This window comes from Orcinus orca, chromosome 17 (genome assembly GCF_937001465.1).
Source record: "Orcinus orca chromosome 17, mOrcOrc1.1, whole genome shotgun sequence".
NCBI classification, from domain to species: Eukaryota; Metazoa; Chordata; class Mammalia; order Artiodactyla; family Delphinidae; genus Orcinus; species Orcinus orca.
Genome location: NC_064575.1, coordinates 58492103 through 58514698, shown reverse-complemented (window position 1 = coordinate 58514698; position 22596 = coordinate 58492103). Strand labels below are relative to the sequence as shown.

The 22596-nt window shown below is 34.7% G+C and overlaps 1 protein-coding gene across 1 annotated transcript in view; it reads left to right on the top strand.

Moving 5' to 3' along the window:
- The window catches only part of EIF3E (eukaryotic translation initiation factor 3 subunit E), a 53450-nt gene extending 35088 nt beyond the window's left edge, over positions 1 to 18362 (top strand). Inside the window, exons 9-13 of the mRNA XM_004282938.2 lie at positions 749 to 850; positions 2153 to 2262; positions 16534 to 16636; positions 16929 to 17063; positions 18171 to 18362. Of these exons, the coding sequence (XP_004282986.1) occupies positions 749 to 850; positions 2153 to 2262; positions 16534 to 16636; positions 16929 to 17063; positions 18171 to 18209 (489 nt within the window). The 3' untranslated portion in view covers positions 18210 to 18362. The remainder of the gene's footprint in view (positions 1 to 748; positions 851 to 2152; positions 2263 to 16533; positions 16637 to 16928; positions 17064 to 18170) is intronic.
- Positions 18363 to 22596: the final 4234 nt, after the last annotated feature.

Below are 22596 nucleotides of genomic sequence, written 5' to 3'. Positions count from 1 at the left end.
AGTTCTTAAGGTAAAAATGTTTAAAAATAGGAGGGAAGTATACATGAAGAGAAAAGAGCCCAAGAACCCCAAATGGGCATATACTACTTTTAAGTTCATGATATACTTATGGTAGATGTGGTATGAATGAATACTACTCTCTGCTAGTTAGATACTTACTATGCATTGTGTATTAGTGTTGCTCTTATTGCAAAGGGTGAAGGAGATCTGGAGCTTGGAACTTTTTGTTGGAAGGTCATTACCTACATAGTTCCAGAGTAGTGATCTTTACATAGAATATAATTTTAATAGTCCCCAAGTTGTACAAAAGCTATAGCCCTACTGATTGATTTTTAGTGAATTTCTTAGCAGTAACTATGGGTTAAAAAAGAACTTAAACATTTATTTGATCTAAGAATAATTTAAGTACAAAAAGACAGTTTTATCCTGAAAGATATGAATACCCTTTTACTTGGAGAAGTTCATCACTGTTTATTAACTAAGGGAGACTTCTGGCAGTAGAGGAATTTGAAAGCTTTTGGAATGGTTCTAGGATGAGAATTAAGAGAACTTGGTCTGGAAGGCATTATAAGGTTAAGGTGTGGCCTGCAATCAGGATATGAGCAATTGCTTTGAGAAGATAATACTAGGTAATTTGTTAGAAATTAATGGTAAGGGAGGAGAAAATAGGAAGATTGGGCTATTCTGGGGATGGTCTACTAAACAGTGTTGAATCAGATCCAACTTAACCTTTGACTTAATTTTACAGGAGTCTTACACATATAAAGACCCAATTACAGAGTTTGTTGAATGCTTATATGTTAACTTTGACTTTGATGGGGCTCAGAAAAAGCTAAGGGAATGTGAATCAGTAAGTACAAATTTTTACTTACAAATTAATAATATTCTTAAAATTTTGAATATTATAAAAGTTAACCTTGCAGGGTTTTATTAAAGTGATTATATCAGAAATGTTTATTAATCTTAATATGCAGATTATTTAGAAATGTGCTGGGTTGAAGACATTTTCAATCTTATTGCCTGAGTCTATCCCTTTTGTTAGGACAGTTGGTTAAAACATGGGGGCTTTATAAATTCACACATGTCTTATCCTGAATGAGTAAATATGTGAAATATTTTATATGTATGGGCAAGATTATATGGAATTTTCCATCACAGCTGTAATTCCAGTGTGTTACGTAAGCAGGCCTATCTTCAGAATTTTTCTCATGATTGTATTTATCATTTGCTATAAATCAGTCAAGCTAAGAGTGTGAATTTTTTAACTACAACGTCTTCTGTTAGTTGGTAGAAACTAAAGTTCTGTGAGAGCAACTGAAAGAGTTAGATTTACGGGTTTTTTTTGAATAACTTAGTTTGCAAGTTTTGAGAAACTAAGAATTTACCTGTTTAAGGCATTTACCAAATCTACAAGTTACTAGCTGTCAGTTTCATTTTTGAACCCAGATATTAGCACAAAAATTGGAAGAGTTTGTTGAAGGACTTAAGATCTTATTTGTCTAAGGAAAAGGAAATTATGTAAGTATACCTTTAGAGGTGATTTTCAAACATTGGACAAAATTAGAATCCAGTTTAATAACTTGTGTACTTGCAGTGAAATGTGACATTGTTATTTAAATATTGGTGTATATTGTAATACTAAGTATCTAGGCCTTGCCAAGGCAGTGGGGCACTTGGTTGCTATTCTTGAAGTTAGAATATTCCCTTCTAAGTATAATACCATCTGTGGAATAGGTGCCACCCTTTGAATTTTTTTCTTTTGTAGATTTTCAAGTCTACTTACTATCACAAAAATATGCATATCTTTAGTCCATTTGTAACTATCTTAAATAGCTGGAAATATGTTATCTACAGAACATTTATGTAGGATAGAGACAGGACAAAGCTGCTTTGTCACAAGATTGCTCAAGTCATCAATGGAACAAGGAAACAGTGCAGTTCTTAGCTCTTTTTCCTGTAGCATTCGTTTACTTCTTGGTTAAATTGTTAGAGACTTGAATGTAGTGTTCTAGAAAGTGCTGTGGTGTACAACTTGTGATAGATGAGAGAATTATAGTGAATGGAATAATGAGTAAAGCACAAAGAAAGTATTTGTGACAAATTTTTCAAAATTGCTTGTCAGCACCGTTTTTTCTTTTTCTTACATGCATAGGTGCTAGTGAATGATTTCTTCTTGGTGGCTTGTCTTGAGGATTTCATTGAAAATGCCCGTCTCTTCATATTTGAGACTTTTTGTCGCATCCATCAATGTATCAGCATTAAGTAAGAGCACTCTGATTTGATTTGTATTTTCTACTTCTAAATTCCTGTAAATTTTCATTTATTGTAAAGTTATACTTAATAGGATTCCAGTTAATTGGATTTTTATTTTATTTCTGTTTGCTTTAGAAGAAAAAGGAAACATTGTCCTAGTAATTTATTAAAAATCCTAGCTTTTGTTTGAATTCCGGGGTGCTACAGTCCTTCTTTATCTTTTTTAGTTTCCATGTGTGTGGGAAAGCATGAATTTTGAAAATGATAACTTCAAGGCAGTATTATGATTGTCAGTTACCTTTTTAAAGAGTTACCTTTTAAAATAATACTATTATACCATTACGTAGGGAGAAAAGAGCAGTGACCAGTTTTAGAATGGTTTTTAACAGGGGTTCAAATAAGGAGTTAGTCCTTAGTAAATTGGAAATGCTGTTGAAAAGACCACATTTGGTAATCATTTCAGTTAATTGAATTTGTTTTATTTAATTATATATTTGAATTCTCATATAGTAAACTCTTGTGACATTCTAAAATGTTGAAACATGGAAAAATTATGGTGAATTTCAGTTGGAATTTTCTCTTGTGTGAGGAAATTATTAGGAAAAAATTGTGAAACTTACATAACCTATTAGAAACTAATTTTACATATTAGAATTTGAAAAATAACAGTGCCCTTTGGCCACAGATGAAGTCGAACGGTAAATGCTCCTTAATGTTTAAAAACTAAGCTACTTTAATGTTTGCCTCTTAGGAATTGTATGTAGACCAAAGTTTTTCTTTAGTGCCATTCGTTTTTGCTAAGGCATCCATACTTGCTTGCCTAATTTTAGTGGATTGTCATTGAAGTGGTTACTCAGAGTTAGAATTACAGTGTGAGTGTGAGGCTTTTTCTATGGTAGTTGAAGCCTTGACCTGTTTTAGTAGTACTTTAGCTAGCAGACATATAATTTTACAAATCTGATTCTCTTAAAGAATACATGGCAATTCCTAAAATGTCATTCGTTGTGAAATGCAATATTATGTATATGAGTATACATATTTATGTATACATATATGCAGATAAAATAAGAGCCCCTTCACCTTGTTTAGCCTGTACCTCTATTCAGCTTTCCTCCTGACTCTATGGAATCATACGACTCTGACTCTGGAAACCCAATTTTACAAAACACTGATTCAGTACAACTCCTTTGTTTTGTAACTCCCTGTTTATAGCTGAGAAACTGAAGGCTCAGAGACATTAAGCAGCTTAGGGCTTATTTAATGAAAGAGGCTGAGCTAATAGCTCTCTGACATTCATTGTCTTCACCCTCATTATAAAATCTTTCCTTTTCATTGTGAGCAATTGATATTTTTAGAAACAGCAGATTTAGACTAATTTGTCATTAGTTTATCACTTGAGCCAGAGGATAAAGATGGAAACCATAAGGCAGTGTTTAATTTTTTTGTGCAAAATCTGTAGAATTTTGATTTTTATTTTACAAAGAGATTCCCTGAAGCAACTGCGAACTTTCTGAGTCAGATTTTCTGTGTATGCTATGCTATGCTGTGTAATAAATAGGGCTACTATGCTGTTCCATTTAGGGTGATAATTCCAAAGCACATCAGGATTGAGAACCATTGCATCAGGTCACCAGTTTTTCTTAGGCACATAATTACAGCCTGCTAGGGTAATGAAGTGAAAAACCAGTGATTTAATATTTTTAGTATATAATGAATTAAGAAGGTAGAGGCAGAGCATAAAGTATAGCTTCACGTGAACAAAGAAATAATTCTTTTTAGAGTAACAGTGAGATCTCAGGTTGTAAGGTTTACGGGGTGATAGTGGAGAGTATGTGGCCAATAGGCTCAGTCCAGGGGGCTACGCTTCTTCATGTTTTTTTAAAATTATTTATTTATTTATTTATTTATGGCTGTGTTGGATCTTCGTTTCTGTGCGAGGGCTTTCTCTAGTTGCGGCGAGCGGGGGCCACTCTTCATCGCGGTGCGCGGGCCTCTCACTGTAGTGGCCTCTCTTGTTGCGGAGCACAAGCTCCAGACGCTCAGGCTCAGTAGTTGTGGCTCACAGGGCTAGTTGATCCGCGGCATGTGGGATCTTCCCAGACCAGGGCTCGAACCCGTGTCCCCTGCATTGGCAGGCAGGTTCTCAACCACTGCCCCTCCAGGGAAGCCCCCTTCATGTTTTTAGAGCTGCTTTAATGGGTTAGGAATATGGCTGAAAATTATGTTAAGCATCTAAGTTGGGCTTTTATAAGTACAACAAATGTCTTAATTCAGACCCCAAGGACTTGGAATCCATAATAATGACCAAAATAGCTAATGTTTACCTTCAAACAATCCATAGAAAAAATTATTGTTCTCTAGTCCAGAGGTTTTTAAACCTAGCTGTACATCAGAATCATCTGGAGAACTTAAAAAACCACCAACAACTTAAACTTAAGAAGAATAGATTTTCTGGCTTTACCCCAGACCTTCTGAATCAGAATCTCTGGGATCAAGGCTTGAGAATTTGGTTTAAAACTTCCCAGGTCCAACCCCCCAAAAATGAAGCATTCTCAGAGTGGGGAGGGGGAGATCTCAGCATCTGTATTTTTCAAAGCTCCTCTAAGTAACTCTGATGCAAAACTTCTTTTTTTAAATTACGCTTCTTATTTTGAGATGATAATAGATTCACCTTGAGTTGTAAGAAATAATGAAGAGATCCCCTATGCCCTTTACACAGTTTCCTTCAATGGTAACATTTTGTAAGCCATAGTAAAATATCACAGCCATCATTATTGTTGTTGATATATTCAGATACAGAACATTTCTGTCACCACAAGGATTCCTCAAATTGCTCTTTTATAGCCATACCCACTTCCCTCCCACCTCTCTTTAACCCCTGGCAACCACTCATCTGTTCTCCATTTCTGTAATTTTGTCATTTCAAGAATGTGCAAAATTTTTAAAAGATAGTGTTCAGTTTTCTTTTTTTTAATATGATTTGCTTTTATTTATTTTTGGCTGCGTTGGGTCTTTATTTAAATTTAAATATTTATTTAAAGATTTAATTTAAATTTAAATAAATTTATTTATTTAAATAATAAACATTATTTATTTATTTAAATAATAAATATCATTTATTTATTTTTGGCTGTGTTGCTGTATGCGGGGGCTTTCTCTAATTGTGGCGAGCAAGGGCTACTCTTCGTTGCGGTGCGCAGGCTTCTCATTGCGGTGGGGCTTCTCTTGTTGCAGAGCACGGGCTCTAGGTGCACGGGCTTCAGTAGTTGTGGCACATGGGCTCAGTAGTTGTGGCCCGCGGGGCTCTAGAGCGCAGACTCAGTAGTTGTGGCGCATGGGCTTTGTTGCTCCGCGGCATGTGGGATCTTCCCAGATCAGGGCTCGAACCCGTGTCCCTTGCATTGGCAGGCAGATTTTTAACCACTGTGCCACCAGGGAAGCCCAGTGTTCAGCTTTCTAAAGAGGATAAATACATATGATATACATTAAGATATAATTAGTTAAGAGCAGTGTAACTAGTACAGTTGTTGAAGAAGAAAATATTACAGATGTGAATGAGTGCCTCTTGGAGCATAGCCTTAGAGCTTAAAATCCAGAGGAAGAAACAGATATTAAATAAAGGTAAGATTACAAATTATGATAGGCATTTTGAAGAAAAATACAGAGTAATTAGAATGACATGGACATTATTTGTATATTGAAAAATCAGAGAATAATTTGGATTGAAGGTTCAGTGAACTCTGATAATTCTCCAAATGGGATATATTTAAGTAGACTCTTCCACCATATATTAATTATGACAAATTACTCCATTCACTAGTTTATGCTGGCCTATCTCTGCTGCTAATTAATTTAAAGTTATTTGATATTCGATCTTTTCTAGGGTTGGGCGGGGAAGATTTGTCTCTGTCTTCCTTTCTGTCCCCCAGCAGACACATATCAAATGCTATTCAGTATTATAAAACGCATGGTTGTTTATTAAATAACTCTTTCCATTTGTGATTTGGAACATTCTCTGTTAATAGGATTCTTCACTAAGTGGCTGTAAGCACATGTGATAGTCTTATTTTTGTAAAAATGCATATTAAGAATGTTTTTATCGGTTTATATACAACCCTATAGATTTGTAGGATAAGTTTCGAATCTGTTTACCATAAAGTATACAACATCTGTCAAAAAAGATTACTGTGGTGGGATTTAATTTAGTATAGCTGAATAGTTTATCAGATATGGTGTGTGTCTGAAATTTAAAAGCTGTTCTAGAATAAGTCTTGGACCAGTTTTCAATTGTAGATAAAAGCAAAGTATGGAAGTAATATTTTGAATGTGTATGATAAACATTTTGGAGCATACATTAATATAATTTCCCTATGGGGATTAGTTTTGGCTTTTCACAAAAGTATGTATTTGCCAACTGCTCTTGCATTTAAGTTATGAAGTCATTCTACTTTGCTTATTTTATTAAGTAACACTTTAGATCTTAATATTTTTCTTAAAGTTTTTATTACCATGTAGCAATTTGTATTCTTAATTATACTTCCTGATGTTAGAAATAAAAAGGTGTGTTTCCAGATGGAGATTAAATCATTTTAACAGCCATTATCACTGTATTTCTGTGTTAACTATAAAGTAATATACTGTCTTTTTTTATCAGAAGTTTCTTTTTTAAAAAATTTATTTATTTTTATTTTGGGCTGCGTTGGGTCTTCATTGCTGAACATGGGCTTTTTTCTGGTTGCGGTGAGCAGGGGCTACTCTTCGTTGTAGTGCGCAGGCTTCTCATTGTGGTGGCTTCTCTTGTTGGGAGCACGGGCTCTAGGCTCGTGGGCTTCAGTAGTTGTGGTGCACGGTCTTAGTTGCTCCGCGGCATGTGGGATCTTCCCGGACCAGGGCTCAAACCCGTGTCTCCTGCATTGGCAGGCGTATTCTTAACCACTGCACCACCAGGGAAGCTCTATACTCTCATTTTTGACTAATGCGATGTTGCAAAATTCAGTGAGAATTTTCATTTGTCACACACAGAATTTAGCATTTTCTCAGTTTTCTCCTGGTTTCTTTCTATTTCCTCCTAATCTTACAGTTAAACACAGTTTACACTTAACACTTATTCTTCAATTAGTTGTCATAGCATACAGTTATAAAAGACTGCTGCTCTTTGGATATGCTAAATAGCCACAGTCTTCAGTGAAAAGCAGGCCAGAGTTTCCATAGTTTAATGCTAAAGTCAATACTATTTGAAATAAATTGTGCTTATCAAATAAAATTTGGAAAGCCAGGTTACTTAAACAGGTAATTCATATGCCTGTGAAATGCTGGACCCCAAATCCTTATTTGTTAAATACTAATATTAGGGCAGGGGCTATGGGAGGGTTCAGAAAAGGGAGACTGTCTAAAAGATTAGTCATTGAAAACCTGATAGACAATCAGCCTAGAGTTGATGAAAGCCTAATTGGTTCTCTAGATTTAGATTTATATATTTTATGTGGTTAAGTGGGACCACTGGTCTTAATTACTTCCCAGAAAGAAGAAAAGTATCTGGTTTTGTGCTAAGAGTCTTGAATATGTTTTATTAATGAAATTGAATAGAGAATGAAATACTTATTTTTTCTATGCCTTGAAATAGCACTTAGGATTCTATCTTTTTCCCCCAAAGGAATGATTTATATTTTTATTTAGTCAAAGTTACTAACCTTTTCCTTTATGGTACTGGATTTTGTATTTTATTAAAAAGTTCTTTCTCATAATAGGTTTATATGCTATTTATATGTTTTTTTCTAGGACCTTAATGGCTTTATTTCTTCTACTTGAATCCATCAATGATTATTTGGGAATAGAGAATAGTTTCCCCCCACCCCCAATAGCTAGCCAACATGAGTTATTGAAAAACTATCCTTCCCCCGACCTATTTGAAATGCCACCCATATCACATTTTAAATTCTCATTTATATATGGGACTTTTTCTGAACTTTTTAATCTTTTATAAATTGTGTGTTGATTTCTGAACTTAGCACCAAATACGTGCTAAGTTAACTTAGTACCTTTTTTCAGATAAGGTAGATCTGTAGTATGTTTTAGTATTCAGTATTTATTTTCCATGTAATTGATAATTGCCACTTTTCCCTCATTTGCTTCATTGTTCTTCCTAATGTCTTTTTCATTAATTCTACTTCAGGTTCTTTGCCAGTTTATAAGTCTCTTCTGAAAATTGATTATTTTATTAGTTTTATCTTCTTCAAAAAAATGTGAACTCGTTGCTCTTTCTGCCAGGTGCATATTTATCTCTCTTTGTCATTTGTTCTGGGGATTTCCTTAGCTTGTCTACTATGATAGTGCTCCAGTTTCGTGGACATTATGCCTTCCTTTTTCTTGGTTTATTATCATATTTGGTAATTATCATATTCTTCAGCGGCTTTATAAGGAAGGGTACTTTGGAGGTAAATTTTTTCACATCTAAAATTGTGTATTTGACTCTCACACTTGAGTAGTGGTATTGCTCAAGGCATGGTATTCTCATTTGAAAACTACTCCAGAATTTTGAAGATGTGATTCTCTTGCTTTCTAGCTTTTGTTGTAGAAGTCAGAAGCCATTTTTATTCCTCATCTTTTATACAGGTGTTTTGTTCTCCTGTCTAGAAATGTGGGGGGAAGAAGCTTTTTTTTTTGGTCCCCATTGCTCTGAAATTTTACAATGATATGCCTTAGTTTAGGTCTGTTTTAATTCTTTATGTAGGACCTTTTTAATTTGGAAGCTCATGCTCTCCAGTTCTGGGAAATTTTCTCTTGAATTATTTCTTTCTTCTTTATGTTCACTGTTTATTCTTTCTGGAACTTCTATTGTTCAGGTATTAGACCTGCTGGACCAGGCTTCCAATTTTCTTATCATTTCTCTATTTTCCATCACTTTGTCTTTGTGTTCTACACTCTGGGATATTTTCTCAACATCTTTCAAATCTTCTGTAGATTAAAAACAACAAATCTCTAATGTTATTCTTTAATTTCCAAGAGCCCTCTGTCACTCTTTTCTCTGAATATTTTTCCTTTATAGCATTCTGTTCTTATTTTATGAATGCAATACTACAGTGGTTTTTAATTTTGCTAAGGATATTAATGATAGTTTTTGTTGTAGTTTTCTTTTTATAAATTGAGATATAATTAACATATAACAAAACATTACATTAGTTTCAGGTGTACAATATAATGATTTGATATTGTATATATTGTGAAATGATCACCATAATAACTGTAGTCAGCATTCATCGCCACACATAGTTGCAAATTTTTTTTTCTTGTGATGAGATTTACTCTAAACTATAGTCACCATGCTGTACATTATATCCCATGACTTATTTTGTAACTGTAAGTTTGTACCTTTTGACCCTTCACCCAGTCCCCACCGCCCTCCCCAATCTCTTCTCTGTATCTATGAGCATTTTTTGTTTGTTTTAGATTCCACGTATAAATGAGATCATATGGTATTTGTCTTTTTCTATCTGACTTAATTCACTTGGCATAATGCCCTCAAGTTCTTTCCATGTTGTCACAAATGGCAAGGTTTCATTCTTTTAATGGTTGAATAATATTCCTCTGTGTGTGTGTGTGTGTGTGTGTGTGTGTGTGTGTGTATCACATTTTCTTCATTCATCCATTGATGGTCACTTAGGTTGCTTTTGTGTCTTGGCTGTTGTAAATAATACTGCAGTGAACATGAGTTTAGGTATATCTTCACAAGTTAGTGTTTTCATTTCCTTCTGATAAATATTCATAAGTGGAATTGCTGGATCATATGATAGTTCTATTTTTAATTGTTTGAGTAACTAACATACTGTCTTCCATAGTGGCTATACCAATTTACTTTACCACCAGCAGTGCACAAGTGTTCCCCTTTCTCCACATTCATGCTAACACTTATTTCTTATCTTTTTGGTAATAGCCATTCTAACAGGTGTGAGAGATCTCATTATAGTTTTGATTTGCATTTCTCTGATGATTAGTGATGCTGAGCACCTTTTCACGTTCCTTGGAAAAATATTCAGATCCTCTGCCCATTTTTAAATTAAATTACTTGTTGTTTTGATATTGAGTTATATGTGTTCCTTCTGTGTTTTGGGTATTAACCCCTTAAATACATGGTTTGCAATATTTTGCAATATTTCTCCCATTTGGTAGGTTGCCTTTTCTTCTCATTGATGGTTTCCTTTACTGTGCAGGGGTTTTTTAGTTTGATGTTAATTTTTGCTTTTGTTGCCTTTGTTTTGGGGTTTGTTTTTGGTATCAGGTCCAAAAAATCATCACCAAGACTTATGTCAAGGAACTTACTACCTGTGTTTTTTTTTTTATGGTTTCAGGTCTTTTTTTTTTTTTTTTTTTTTGGTATGCGGGCCTCTCACTGTTGTGGCCTCTCCCGTTGCGGAGCACAGGCTCCAGACACGCAGGCTCAGCGGCCATGGCTTACGGGCCCAGCCGCTCCGCAGCATGTGGGATCTTCCCAGACCGGGGCACGAACCCGTGTCACCTGCATCGGCAGGCGAACTCTCAACCACTGTGCCACCAGGGAAGCCCTGGTTTCAGGTCTTAATGTTCAAATCTTTAATTCATTTTGAGTTAATTTTTGTACATGGTGTGAGGTAGTGGTCCAGTTTCATTTGTTTGCATGTAGCTGTCCAGTTTTCCCAACACCGTTTGTTGAAGAGACTGTTCTTTTCCCATCGTGTATTCTTGCCTCCTTTGTCATAAATAAATTAATGCTTGGGTTTGAGCTCTCTATTGTGTTCCATGGATCTTTGTGTCTGTTTTTATGCCAGTAGCATACTGTTTTGATTACTGTATCTTTGTGATATAGTTTGAAGTCAAGGTGTGTGATGCCTCCGGCTTTGTTCTTCTTTCTCAAGATTGCTTGGGCTACTTGGGGTCTTATGTATTACTGACTTAACGTATTCAATATCATATTGTTGTGTCATTTGAGGAGGAGAGCTCTTCAACTAAAAGATGGGAATAAGGAATTTACACAAAATATTTTAAATGTCTTTTTAATTTATCTTATTGAAGTATAGTTGACTTACAGTGTTGTGTTAATTTCTGCTGTATAGCAAAGTGATTCAGTTATATATATTCTTTTTTTATTTCTTTCCATTATGGTTTATTACAGGATATTGGATATAGTTCCCTGTGCTATACAGTAGGACCTTGTTGTTTATCCATTCTATATATAGTAGTTTGCATCTGCTAATCCCAAACTACCAGTCCATCCCTCCCCCAGCCCTCCTCTACCTCAGCAACCACAAGTCTGTTCCCTGTCCTTGAGTCTGTTTCTGTTTTGTAGATAAGTTCATTTGTGTCATATTTTACATTTCACATATAAGTGGTATCATGTGGTATTTGTCTTTCTCTGTCTGACTTCACTTAGTATGATATCTCCAGGTCCATCCATGTTGCTGCAAATGGCATTATTTCATTCTTTTTTATGGCTGAGTAGTATTCCTTTGTGTATATATACCACATCTTCTTTATCCATTCATCTGTCATTGGACATTTGGGTTGTTTCCATGTTTTGGCTATTGTGAATAGTATTGCTGCTGTGAACATAGGGGTGCATGTATCTTTTTGAATTATGGTTTTGTCTGGATATATACCCAGGAGTGGGATTGCTGGATCATATGGCAACTCTTTTTCGTTTTTTGAGGAACCTCCATACTGTTTTCTCTAGTGGCTGCACCAATTTACATTCCCACCAACAATGTAGGAGGGTTCCCTTTTCTCCACACCCTCTCCAGCATTTGTTATTTGTAGACTTTTTAGTGATGGCCATTCTGACTGATGTGAGGTGGTACCTCATTGCAGTTTTGATTTGCATTTCTCTAATAATTAGCAATGTTGAGCATCTTTTCATAGGCCTATTGGCCATCTCTGTATGTCTTCTTTGGAGAAATGTCTGTTTAGGTCTTCTGCCCATTTTTTCGGACTAGGTTGTTTTGTTGTTGTTGTTGAGTTGTATGAGCTGTTTGTATATTTTGGAAATTAATCCCTTGTTGGTCGCATCATTTGCAAATACTTTCTCCCAGTCAGTAGGTTGTCTTTCTGTTTTGTTTATGGTTTCCTTTGCTGTGCAAAAGCTTACGTTTGATTAGGTTCCATTTGGTTATTTTTTGTTTGTTTGTTTTTTGCTTTTATTTCTATTGCCTTGGGAGACTGACCTAAGAAAACAGTGGTATGATTTATGTCAGAGAATGTTTTGCCTATGTTATCTTCTGGGAGTTTTATGGTGTCATGTCTTAAATATAAGTCTTTAAGCCTAAAATATCTTCTTTAAGCTGCCTACTGACAGGGTTGAGATTTTTAGTGTAATCTAAATAATCTGGAAGTTATTTTTGAGTTTGAAACCTAGATTGAATTAGGTATTTTTCTCAGAAATTCTGCCTTTTGATACATTTTGTCTTTTAATTTATTGATAAACTAAATTATTTTAAAAACACAAAATTAACATGGTGTAGGATAGCTTAAGGCAAGTTTGTTTTTTTAAGCTTTAATAGGATATTAAATTTTTATTTTTAAACCTTTACTAATATTTTCATAAAATCAGTAGAATGTAAGAGAATTGTGGACTTTGAGGATTTCTATTATTTACTTTTACTGTGTATATTTTCCTGTTACTTGAAAGAAACTGGATTATTGCCACGTTCTCTTACTTATTCTCAGAGTGATTGGTAGCCTAGATAACCTGCGATACCATCAATAATTTACTGATACTTCTCGGACCTTATTTCAAGTTTTTCTTTGACTTGATTTAAAAGTAAAGGATCAACAAGCACATTGCAAAACAGTAAATCCCCAAAGTGGGATTATGGGTCAGAGTATGCAGACATTTGTGGGTCTTGCTGCATGTTGCCAGATTGCTCTAACCATGATGGAATATGAGACTTAGAATATGTATGTAAAGAAAAAAGAGGGATGGAAAATTCTAGGTAGAGTTATACAGCGTAGAATTTTCTTTCTTTTATCTTAAAATTTGACCTTAAATATTCCTTTACTTAAACCGTCCTCAAACTTCCAGACTGGAACTGGTTAAACCCTTTTGCACTCACATAGCTCCTTTCACTTTTTTATCCTTACACTAAAAATAGTTTATATATTTGGGGTATTAGGTGATTGTCCCCTATTTCCCAGTCTCCAGCTTTAAACTTTATGAAAGTGGGGAGCAGACTGTATGTTGTCACAAACATCTAACATAGTTCATATTTTGTTGAATGAATGATTTGGTTGGTGTGTGGTATTCATGAGGAAGAATAAGAGAAGGCTGGGAGGGTAGATTGTAGCTAAATTGTAGAGAACCATGAAAGAGAAACTTGGAAGTTTGAATTTTATTGGTTTGGTAGAAGGGCTCTATTAAAGATTTGAAAGGAATTTAGGAATAAACTGGTAGTTGGGTTTTAGGACTAAGCTGACAACTATGTAAAATAGATTAAGGAGAGACTCGAGGTAGATTAATTAGAAAATTAGGAAATAGTAATGGAGCCCTAGGGTAGTAACTAGGGTAGGAATCAGACAATAAGTATTTATTTAATTGCCTCCTGTAGACTGTGCTAATTGCTGGATATATAGCAGTGAACAAAGAAGCTATGATGCATGCTCTTGGGGTACATATACAGTCTACCATGAAAGCAGATACTCAGTAAAACAACTACAGCTCTATGAATGCTCTGAAAAAAATAGGGGGCCTTGAAAGCATCAAACAGATCTGTCATGATTGGCAGAGGTGTCTTGGAAGGCTGATGAGGGTGCTGTTTTAACTGATAGCCATGTAACACATAGCTTAGTGAAGAAAAAGGTGGATTAGCCTTTTAAGCAGAAGGCACAGCATGTGCAAAGGTCCTGAAGTGGTTAAAAACATGGTATGTTTAATGAACAGAGAGGTTTAGTCTGGTTGGTGAAGAGGAGAGTCTTTCAAGATGAGAGTAGTTTGGTAGGGAACTTAGATTAGAGGCAGTGGTTAAAGAGATAATTGATAGGACTTCTCAGTTTGTTATAGGCAGCAAGAAGAGGAATCTGATCAGTAACTTAGGCTTGAGACTGAATGTTTCATTATAATTTTAATTATGTAAACAGCCTGGATAAACAGGTTCTATATTATAATTTTTAAAAATCTGTATAAAACCAACTATACACAATTAGTAGCTACTAGGAATAACGTCTATTTTGAAAAGCAGTATATAGAGATCTTGAAGATTGGAGTTTTAATATATTCAGTATAAATTATTTTCATTTGTGCTTTTCAGAGTAAAATGGTCTTGACCTCACTTTAAAGAGTTGTATTTTGGGGGAATGCAGGAGACATACAAAAGAGAAATTGTTACAAGAGTCGATAAAGTAATATCTTTTGGAAAATATGTTCTTTACCTTTAGAGTAGCAGCTTCAGATAAAAGTATTAGGCAGTTGGTTACTTTAGCAGCACAGAAGAGAATGAAATTTATTTATTTATTTATTTTTGGCTGCGTTGGGTCTTCCTTGCTGTGTGCGTGCTTTCTCTGGTTGCAGAGAGCAGGGGCTACTCTTCGTTGTGGTGCATGGGCTTCTCATTGCGTTGGCTTCTCGTTGCGGAGCACGGGCTCTAGGCACGCGGGCGTCCGTAGTTGTGGCTCGCAGGCTCAGTAGTTGTGGCGCACAGGCTTCATTGCTCCACGGCATGTGGGAACTTACCGGACCAGGGCTTGAACCCTTGTCCCCTGCATTGGCAGGCGGATTCTTAACCACTGCGCCACCAGGGAAGCCCAGGAGAATGAAATTTACACATCTCTAAGTCAAGTACCTGCAGGAAACACAAGGAGTTTATTGGGAAGCCACAGGAAACACCAGCTGCAGGAATTTTTCCTAGTCAAAAAAAAGCCTGGTTCTTTCAGTAAAATGACACACTTCCCTACTTCTAGTAGCTTAAATAAAATAAGGTTTGGTTAGAGAGCAGTAACAAAGAGACTAAGATGAAACCTGATCATGAAATTGAAGTAGTAGTCATGGACTAATTGTTCTTTGTGTTTGCTGAGAATGTGTACTTACAGCAAAATTAACCATAAAAAGACAGACAACAGAATTTGACATGTAAATCCAGGGAGTGTTATGGTTGAGTTGGCTCATACTCATCATGATGTTTTTAACATCAAGCATATTTTAGGGATAAATTTTAAATGATTGTCTTCATAGCTTTAGTTTGTAATTTAGTGTGTAATGATTTTATTGATAGTCTAACTTAATTTTTACATTTTGAATGAAATTCTTCTCTTTGACAATAAACATATAAAATAGGGATAGCACAGATTATATTATTCCCATAAAGGTATTTTTATTAACTTGATTGGTTACTTTTAGGTTGGGAGCTCCGGAATTACATAATTATATGATTGGCAATGTCTTGGATATTTATGTTATAAAATTGGGAATGCAATCAAATCAGGAATTTTAGTTTATAATATTCTAAGGAATTATTTTGTTACTGATATTCTAGGTTTTTTTTTTTCCATTAAACCAGTGATAACATTAGAAGGCCTAGCAAGTGTGCAATATCTTCAGTGAAGACAAGTAAAAGGGGACAGTTAATGTTTGTGTCTAACACCTGTGTATATGCATATATGTATACCATCCTTCCAAATACTATACATGCATATGTAGATACTCTTTCATCAGGTGACTGACTGGCTTACCTACTAGCAAGGCTTGTGTTTGTGTTAGTCCTGATAAATTAAGCTCTGCAGTGGCCTCTTTTTCAACCTGACCATAAATTAGAAAATGCAGATTGGTTGATGACATCAAAGGCTTTAGATCAGGGTCTTGGTGTCTGTCATCTTTTTCCCTCCCCCTCTCCTTTCGGGTTTTCTGTGTATGTGTGTCTGTCTCTTTTCCCTTAAATTCAGTGGTCATTTAGGTTATATAGTGTTCTAGTTCTAGGGAGTGTCCTTAGAATTTATAACAAACATATGTAGCGGCCCTGAGTTTTAGTTACGTGTTACATTTTATTATTCTTACTACTGATGTTCCTTGTAATAGGATTTCTGTAATACAGAATATGGGGCCCTACCTTCAAGGATCTTACAGTCTGGTTGGTGAAATGAGATAGATTGTGAATGGTACAAGATAATAGCACAAACATCAATAGTGCACTTTTAAGACTCATAATATTTAAGAGAAGGTGACCCATAAGTACCTAAAAGTTTCTATTCAGAGCATAGGTCAAAGACTATGTATGTGAAACTAAGTTTTTAGACCCAGTTAATGTCATTTTTTTCTTTTTTCATTAGCATGTTGGCAGATAAACTGAACATGACTCCAGAAGAAGCTGAAAGGTGGATTGTAAATTTGATTAGAAATGCAAGACTGGATGCCAAGATTGATTCTAAATTAGTGAGTATTATGTTATCTGTGCAAAATACTAGATATCAGTTGCTGATTATTTGATACTTTGGGGAGAAGTTTTTATTAGGACATTTATTCTATTAAGAATTTTTGTTTTAATGTATAATAATTTTCTGAAGGCAACAGCAACCTCCTATTTTGTGTTGTTGGATGAATATTGTCATCTCTGTGCATAAAAATATTTGCAACAGACATGTAGGTTGTGATGTCATCCTCATGACTTACCTGAGAAACTTGGTTGTTAACATTACAGGATCAGTTTCCCTCTGTCTCATTGTAGGGTCATGTGGTTATGGGTAACAATGCAGTCTCACCCTATCAGCAAGTGATTGAAAAGACCAAAAGCCTTTCATTTAGAAGCCAGATGTTGGCCATGAATATTGAGAAGAAACTTAATCAGAACAGTAGATCAGAGGTAAGAACCACACATCTTCTCTTCTGTCTGGGATTTAGCAATAATGTAATATAATTGTTATATGGACTTCATCTGAGAACAAATTAATTTTGGTTGTATCTGATTCTGTATTTTTGGGGCTATAAACATTTTATTTAAGAAATTACTAAATGGAAAAGGTTTCTCTTAGATGTATTATGCATTAGTTAAGGCAGCAAAAAAAATTAAGTGTTCCTAGTTTTAACCATAATTGGGTTATTTTTCTTTTACCCTTCCTGTGTGCCTTCATTATCTCATTTCCTCAGTGTTTTTAACACATCATTTTGATACTGGCAGATGATAACTTACATGTGTTATCTCTCAAGTGTTTGAAATTCATTTTCCTTTTATTCAGTAAATCTAAAGAACTACTTCTGTAAAAATGTTGATCTTATATATATTGATTTTATAAAATTTTATTTTATCTGAAAGTCATATTTAATTTTCAGAAAAATATATCCCCCTTTTTGGTAGAAATCCTGCATATTAGATACTAAATGAATTTGTATGGCCTTGTAATTTTGGGATTCCAAACTACCTCTAATGCTCTTTAGTCATTATGATTATGTATAACTGGAGGGTAGGACATTTTTAGGAAACTGTTGAGGCACATTCAAAGATCTCATTTTTTTTTTTTTTTTTTAAAGATCTCATTTGATTGAAGTTTTAGTATCAGATTTTGTCCTTAGCATAGTCCTTCAGTTGTAAAAGAGAAGGAAGAATTAGGAAATTATTGTCCTTGCCTTTTCCATCCAAGTCCAGAATAACTGAGCCTGAAAAATAACTTTTATGTAATGGTTGTTTCCGTATGCTTAAGGATCAATTTGTATTGATTTTAGTTATAATATTGGTGATATTGTCCTTGTCATACTTTATAATTGGTGAGAAACTGTATCAGATGGTATTTTGGTGTGTTTTGTTGTTGTTCTGAGACACCTCGCATTTAGTAATTGAAGAGGTTGTTAAAATCTTAGAGAATGGTTTGGGAGGAGTATTGCTAAAAAACTCTGCTAGTATCACTTTTTTTTGAAACTGGCTTTTCAGAAAGTATTTCTTTTCACCCTGTTGATTTCTCTTTGTGTATTTTAGGCTCCTAACTGGGCAACTCAGGACTCTGGCTTCTACTGAAGAACTGTACAGAAAAAATGAAAAAACTATAAAAGAAAGGTGAAATAATAAAACCATTATACAAAGGTGAAACATTTTATAAACAATTAACATATTTAGCTAAGTTTTGGAGAATTTGAATAAAATTGGCTATGTTTCATTTATGTCATTATATTTCCTTGTGTATGTAAGTGTGTGATTTTTTTTAAACTTTTTATTTTGGAATAATTATAGATTCACAGGAAGTTGCAGAAATAGTACAGAGAGGTCCTATGCAGCCTTAATCTAGTTTCTCCCAATTTTTTCCTCATGTGTTACTATAATACAGTATCAAAACCAGGGTATTGACATTGGTACAATGGTGTGAATAGCTCTGTACCATTTTATCACTTTTTTGGTAACCATCGCTGCAGTCAAGATACAGAGCTATCATCATCATGAAGATCTCCCTCATGCTACCCCTTTGGAGTCACACCTACTCCAACCAGCCCTAACCTCTGGCAACCACTCGTCTGTTCTCTGTCTCTATAATTTTGTCATGAGAATGTTACAGCAATGGAATTATACAATATGTGACTTTTTTGAGATTAGCTTTTTCTACTCATAATGCCCTTGAGATCTCTTTATCCAAGTTACCATATATATCAGTAGTTTGTGTTTTTTTTATTGCTAAGTTGTATTCCATGGCATTGATGTACCAGATTGTTTAACCATGTACCTATTTTAGGATATTTTGGTGGTTTCCAGTTTGGGGCTATTAACAAATAAGGCTGCTATTTCTTAATTCCTTAAAGTGACTCTTTAGTCACTCACTAGGCAGCTACAGAGACTTAAATAGGAATATAAGTTGAATTTTATAAATACCTCCTTGAATATTTTGTGCATGTGCGCACATGCACACACACAAACACAGAGTTAAATAGACACCTAAGATATTCAAGAAGTATATAAAGCCCTGGTTGGGTCTCCTTTACCTAGAAGTGGTTTGATGTTTCATTTTGATTGTTGAACTAAAACCCAGTCACAACAGAAGTTTCTGTTTCTGCTCTCAACAAATGGTACAAAGATAAAAGATACATGCATACTGTTCTTTTATTTGACACCTGGTCAGGCCACCCTCAACATACAGTTAAATTTGGAGAATACAGGCCAGATTTGGCCCTTGTGCTGTGGTTTGTGGTATTGGTTCTTCTAAACTGTAATCCAAAGGTGTTGAAGCTAGGAGGATTCCTGGTCAAGGTAAGCCAAATGCTAATTTTTGATTCATCTATAACCAGTGTTGTGAAAATGCCAAGTTTAGAGGATCACTTGTAATACAAAATGATCAAGGTTCATAGAGAAAGTACCATAAAGTGGCATATCAGTAACTAGATAGAAGCAGACCCTCATTACCTCATGTGTAGGAGCTAATTCCATGGCTCAAAAGTACAGAGCTATAAGAAATGGAGCAGTAGTTATATAAAGTTGCATGTATTACTCAGGCTATGTAGAAATGGGAAGAATGTTTAAGATGCTTATGTTTCCATCCTCACCAGTGACCCAAGGGCAAAACATTCTTAAAGGCATCATTAATATTTACTTTTTATCTTAAGATAGCTCAACCAAGCCATGTTAATAGCAAAGATTTCTAGGTGATTATATCACTAGCAATTAAAAGCAAGTCTGACAGTTATTTAATACGTCTTAGTGGACCTGTAAAAACTGCAGGGAGGAAAGATAGTATGTGACTATTAAGCATTTACTATGTGTCAGGCATTTTTACACCTATATATCTAAATAACCCTGAGGAAAAGAAAAGGAATCTAACATTTGAGTGCCTCACTTATGCCTGGAAACACTGAAATTTTTGTGCAAATATTTATATATTGTTGATGAGGAAATATACACAGATGGTTACTCAGGGTCATACCTAGTAAATGTTAAAGGAAGGAATTGAAAACAGGCTTTTTCAGTTATGTCACACTGTCTCTCCTTACATCATTATTGCTTTATAAATCCTTCCAGACTAAGTTTACATAGGGTTATGGGATGTATGTTTAGTAGGTTGTAAATGAGAATCTTGATCCACAAAACCATTTAAGTCTCTTGGCACTATTATCTTCAAATGAGAGCAATAGGGTGTTTAGTTTAGTTTTGTTTTTTAAGCCAGTATAATCATCTCATGCTATTGGCCTCACAAAAGAACCTATTGGAACATACAAAACTTTAATGAATATCTCTGATTTTTTTTTTCTATTTATGTACCACTCCTTCAAGATTATACATTATATGAATAGTTAATGTTCACATTTTCTACCACTTTTTGCTTTTCAAATATTGCTGCCCTTTGAAGAAAGATGATGCCACTATGGATTACCAGTATCAATCAGAAAAATAATAAAACTGTATATAACTAATGGCCATTTTTACACATTACCAAACTTTGTTCATTGTTGAAGTGCACATTTGAGGTTTGCATAAAAACAAATTACTTGGTTCTGGATTTAACCTTAAGTTTTGATAACAGGCAAACTGTCCCAGTAAGATGTTGAGCACAAATTACATACTGATTAATTTTTTTGTGCTCTTTATTTTTTTCCATTCAATAATAGACCCTTCTATGTGTCAGCAGTTTTTACAGGCACTGGGAACACGTCAGAGAAAAAGAGTTCATGAAACTTAAATAGTTGCTTGTGTATCTTTTTTTAAAGTAACTATATATTCACAAGCAGTGTGTTTATGCTTTTTAACATATGAAATATACAAAAGAATATATATAAATAATATCTCCAGTTTAAAGAAAAATAAAATACCCATTTACCAGTATCTCCTACCTACTACTCAGCTTAAGAAATTGAATGGTTCTAGTAACTTTGAAGAGCTTGTGAGCCCCTCACTAATTGTATTTTCCTCTTTGCCCCTGAGAAGTAACCATTACCATGACCTTTGTGTTAATTTCTTTATATGTACATCCCTAGCAAAAATGCCTGGTTTTGCATGTTTTTGACATGTATTTAATTGAAATCATGCTTTATATTCTGTGGCTTGCTTTGTAAACACCGAAACTTATCCATATTGATTTATTCATGTTGCTGTATTCAGCTGTAGTCTATTCTCTTTCACTGCTTTGTAATATTCCATTGTCTGAATATACCATAATTAATTCATTCAAGGATTGATGAACACAGGGTGTTTCCAGCTTCTTATCTGGAGTTTTTGGAACCAGCCTGACAGTCATGTGCCTGTTAACTGGAATGTTAAATCCATTCATTTTATTATGATTACTAACATATATGGGTTTATTTCTACCATCTTATTATAAGCTTTCTATATGTTCCACTTTGTCTTTTTTCCACTCTATTTCTTGCCTTCTTATGGTTCCATTTTTCTTTGATCTTCTACTAGTTGGGTAGCTAAACATTCTATTTTTATAGTGGTCACCCTAGAAATTTTAACTTGTATTTTTTAACTTAATGTCTTAAAATTAATATCTTTGCCCCCTGCCAACAATATGAAGAAAGCTTCGACTGCAGTCATCTTTCTCTCAGCTTGTTATTTGTGTCCATAGTCTGTCCTTTTCATTGTAACCTCATAAATAAGACATTATTTTGTACAACAGTACCCTTTTTCTTGTTCATTCTTTTTGTAATTACATTTTTTTCCCCTCAGGTTGCTTTTAGCATTTCCTTTTCATTGGTGTTCTACAGTTTTACAATGAGATGTCTAAGTGAATTTTCTTCTATTTATACTGAAAAGTTTTCACTGGGCCTCCTGATGCTGAAAATGGCTTTTGTGTTGCATTAGTTCTGGAAAATTATCTCTTTGGGTATTTCCTTTTCTTGGGTCCTCAAGTTTTTGAGTTCTCACTCCAGAAGAACCTCCCTCCCTTTCATATTTTTTTACCTCTGTCATCTGTGCTGCATTGCTTTTTGGGTAATTTCTTCAGATCTGTTTTCTAATTCATTAACAACCTCTTCAGCTGTGTCTAATTTGCTGTTAAACATCCATTCAGTTTCTTATTTCAGTTATTTTCTGCATCTTTGGTAGTCTCTTATCGTACTTTCAATGCCCACTTGTATTCTTTACATTTATTTTATATTTTATGTTTTGAATCTATTTCTCTGCCACTACTCTTGCCCAAGCTAGCATCTGTCACTTAATGAACACAATAACTTCTGAGTTACTCTCCCTGTAACTGTTCTTGACACCCCCCCAATCCCACCCGTTTTCCATATTATAGAGTTCGAGTAATTTTTTCAAATTTAAATCTGAGTGTTTTTCTTCACTGAAATTCTTCAGTGGCTCCCCATTGTTAGCCTGAAGACTGAATCCTTAACCTGGCTCTCATTATCTGGCATCTGCTTGCTGCATCCGCCTCATTCATTATATGCCAGCCTCAAGCCCTACTGACCTCAGTCCTTAAAGCAGT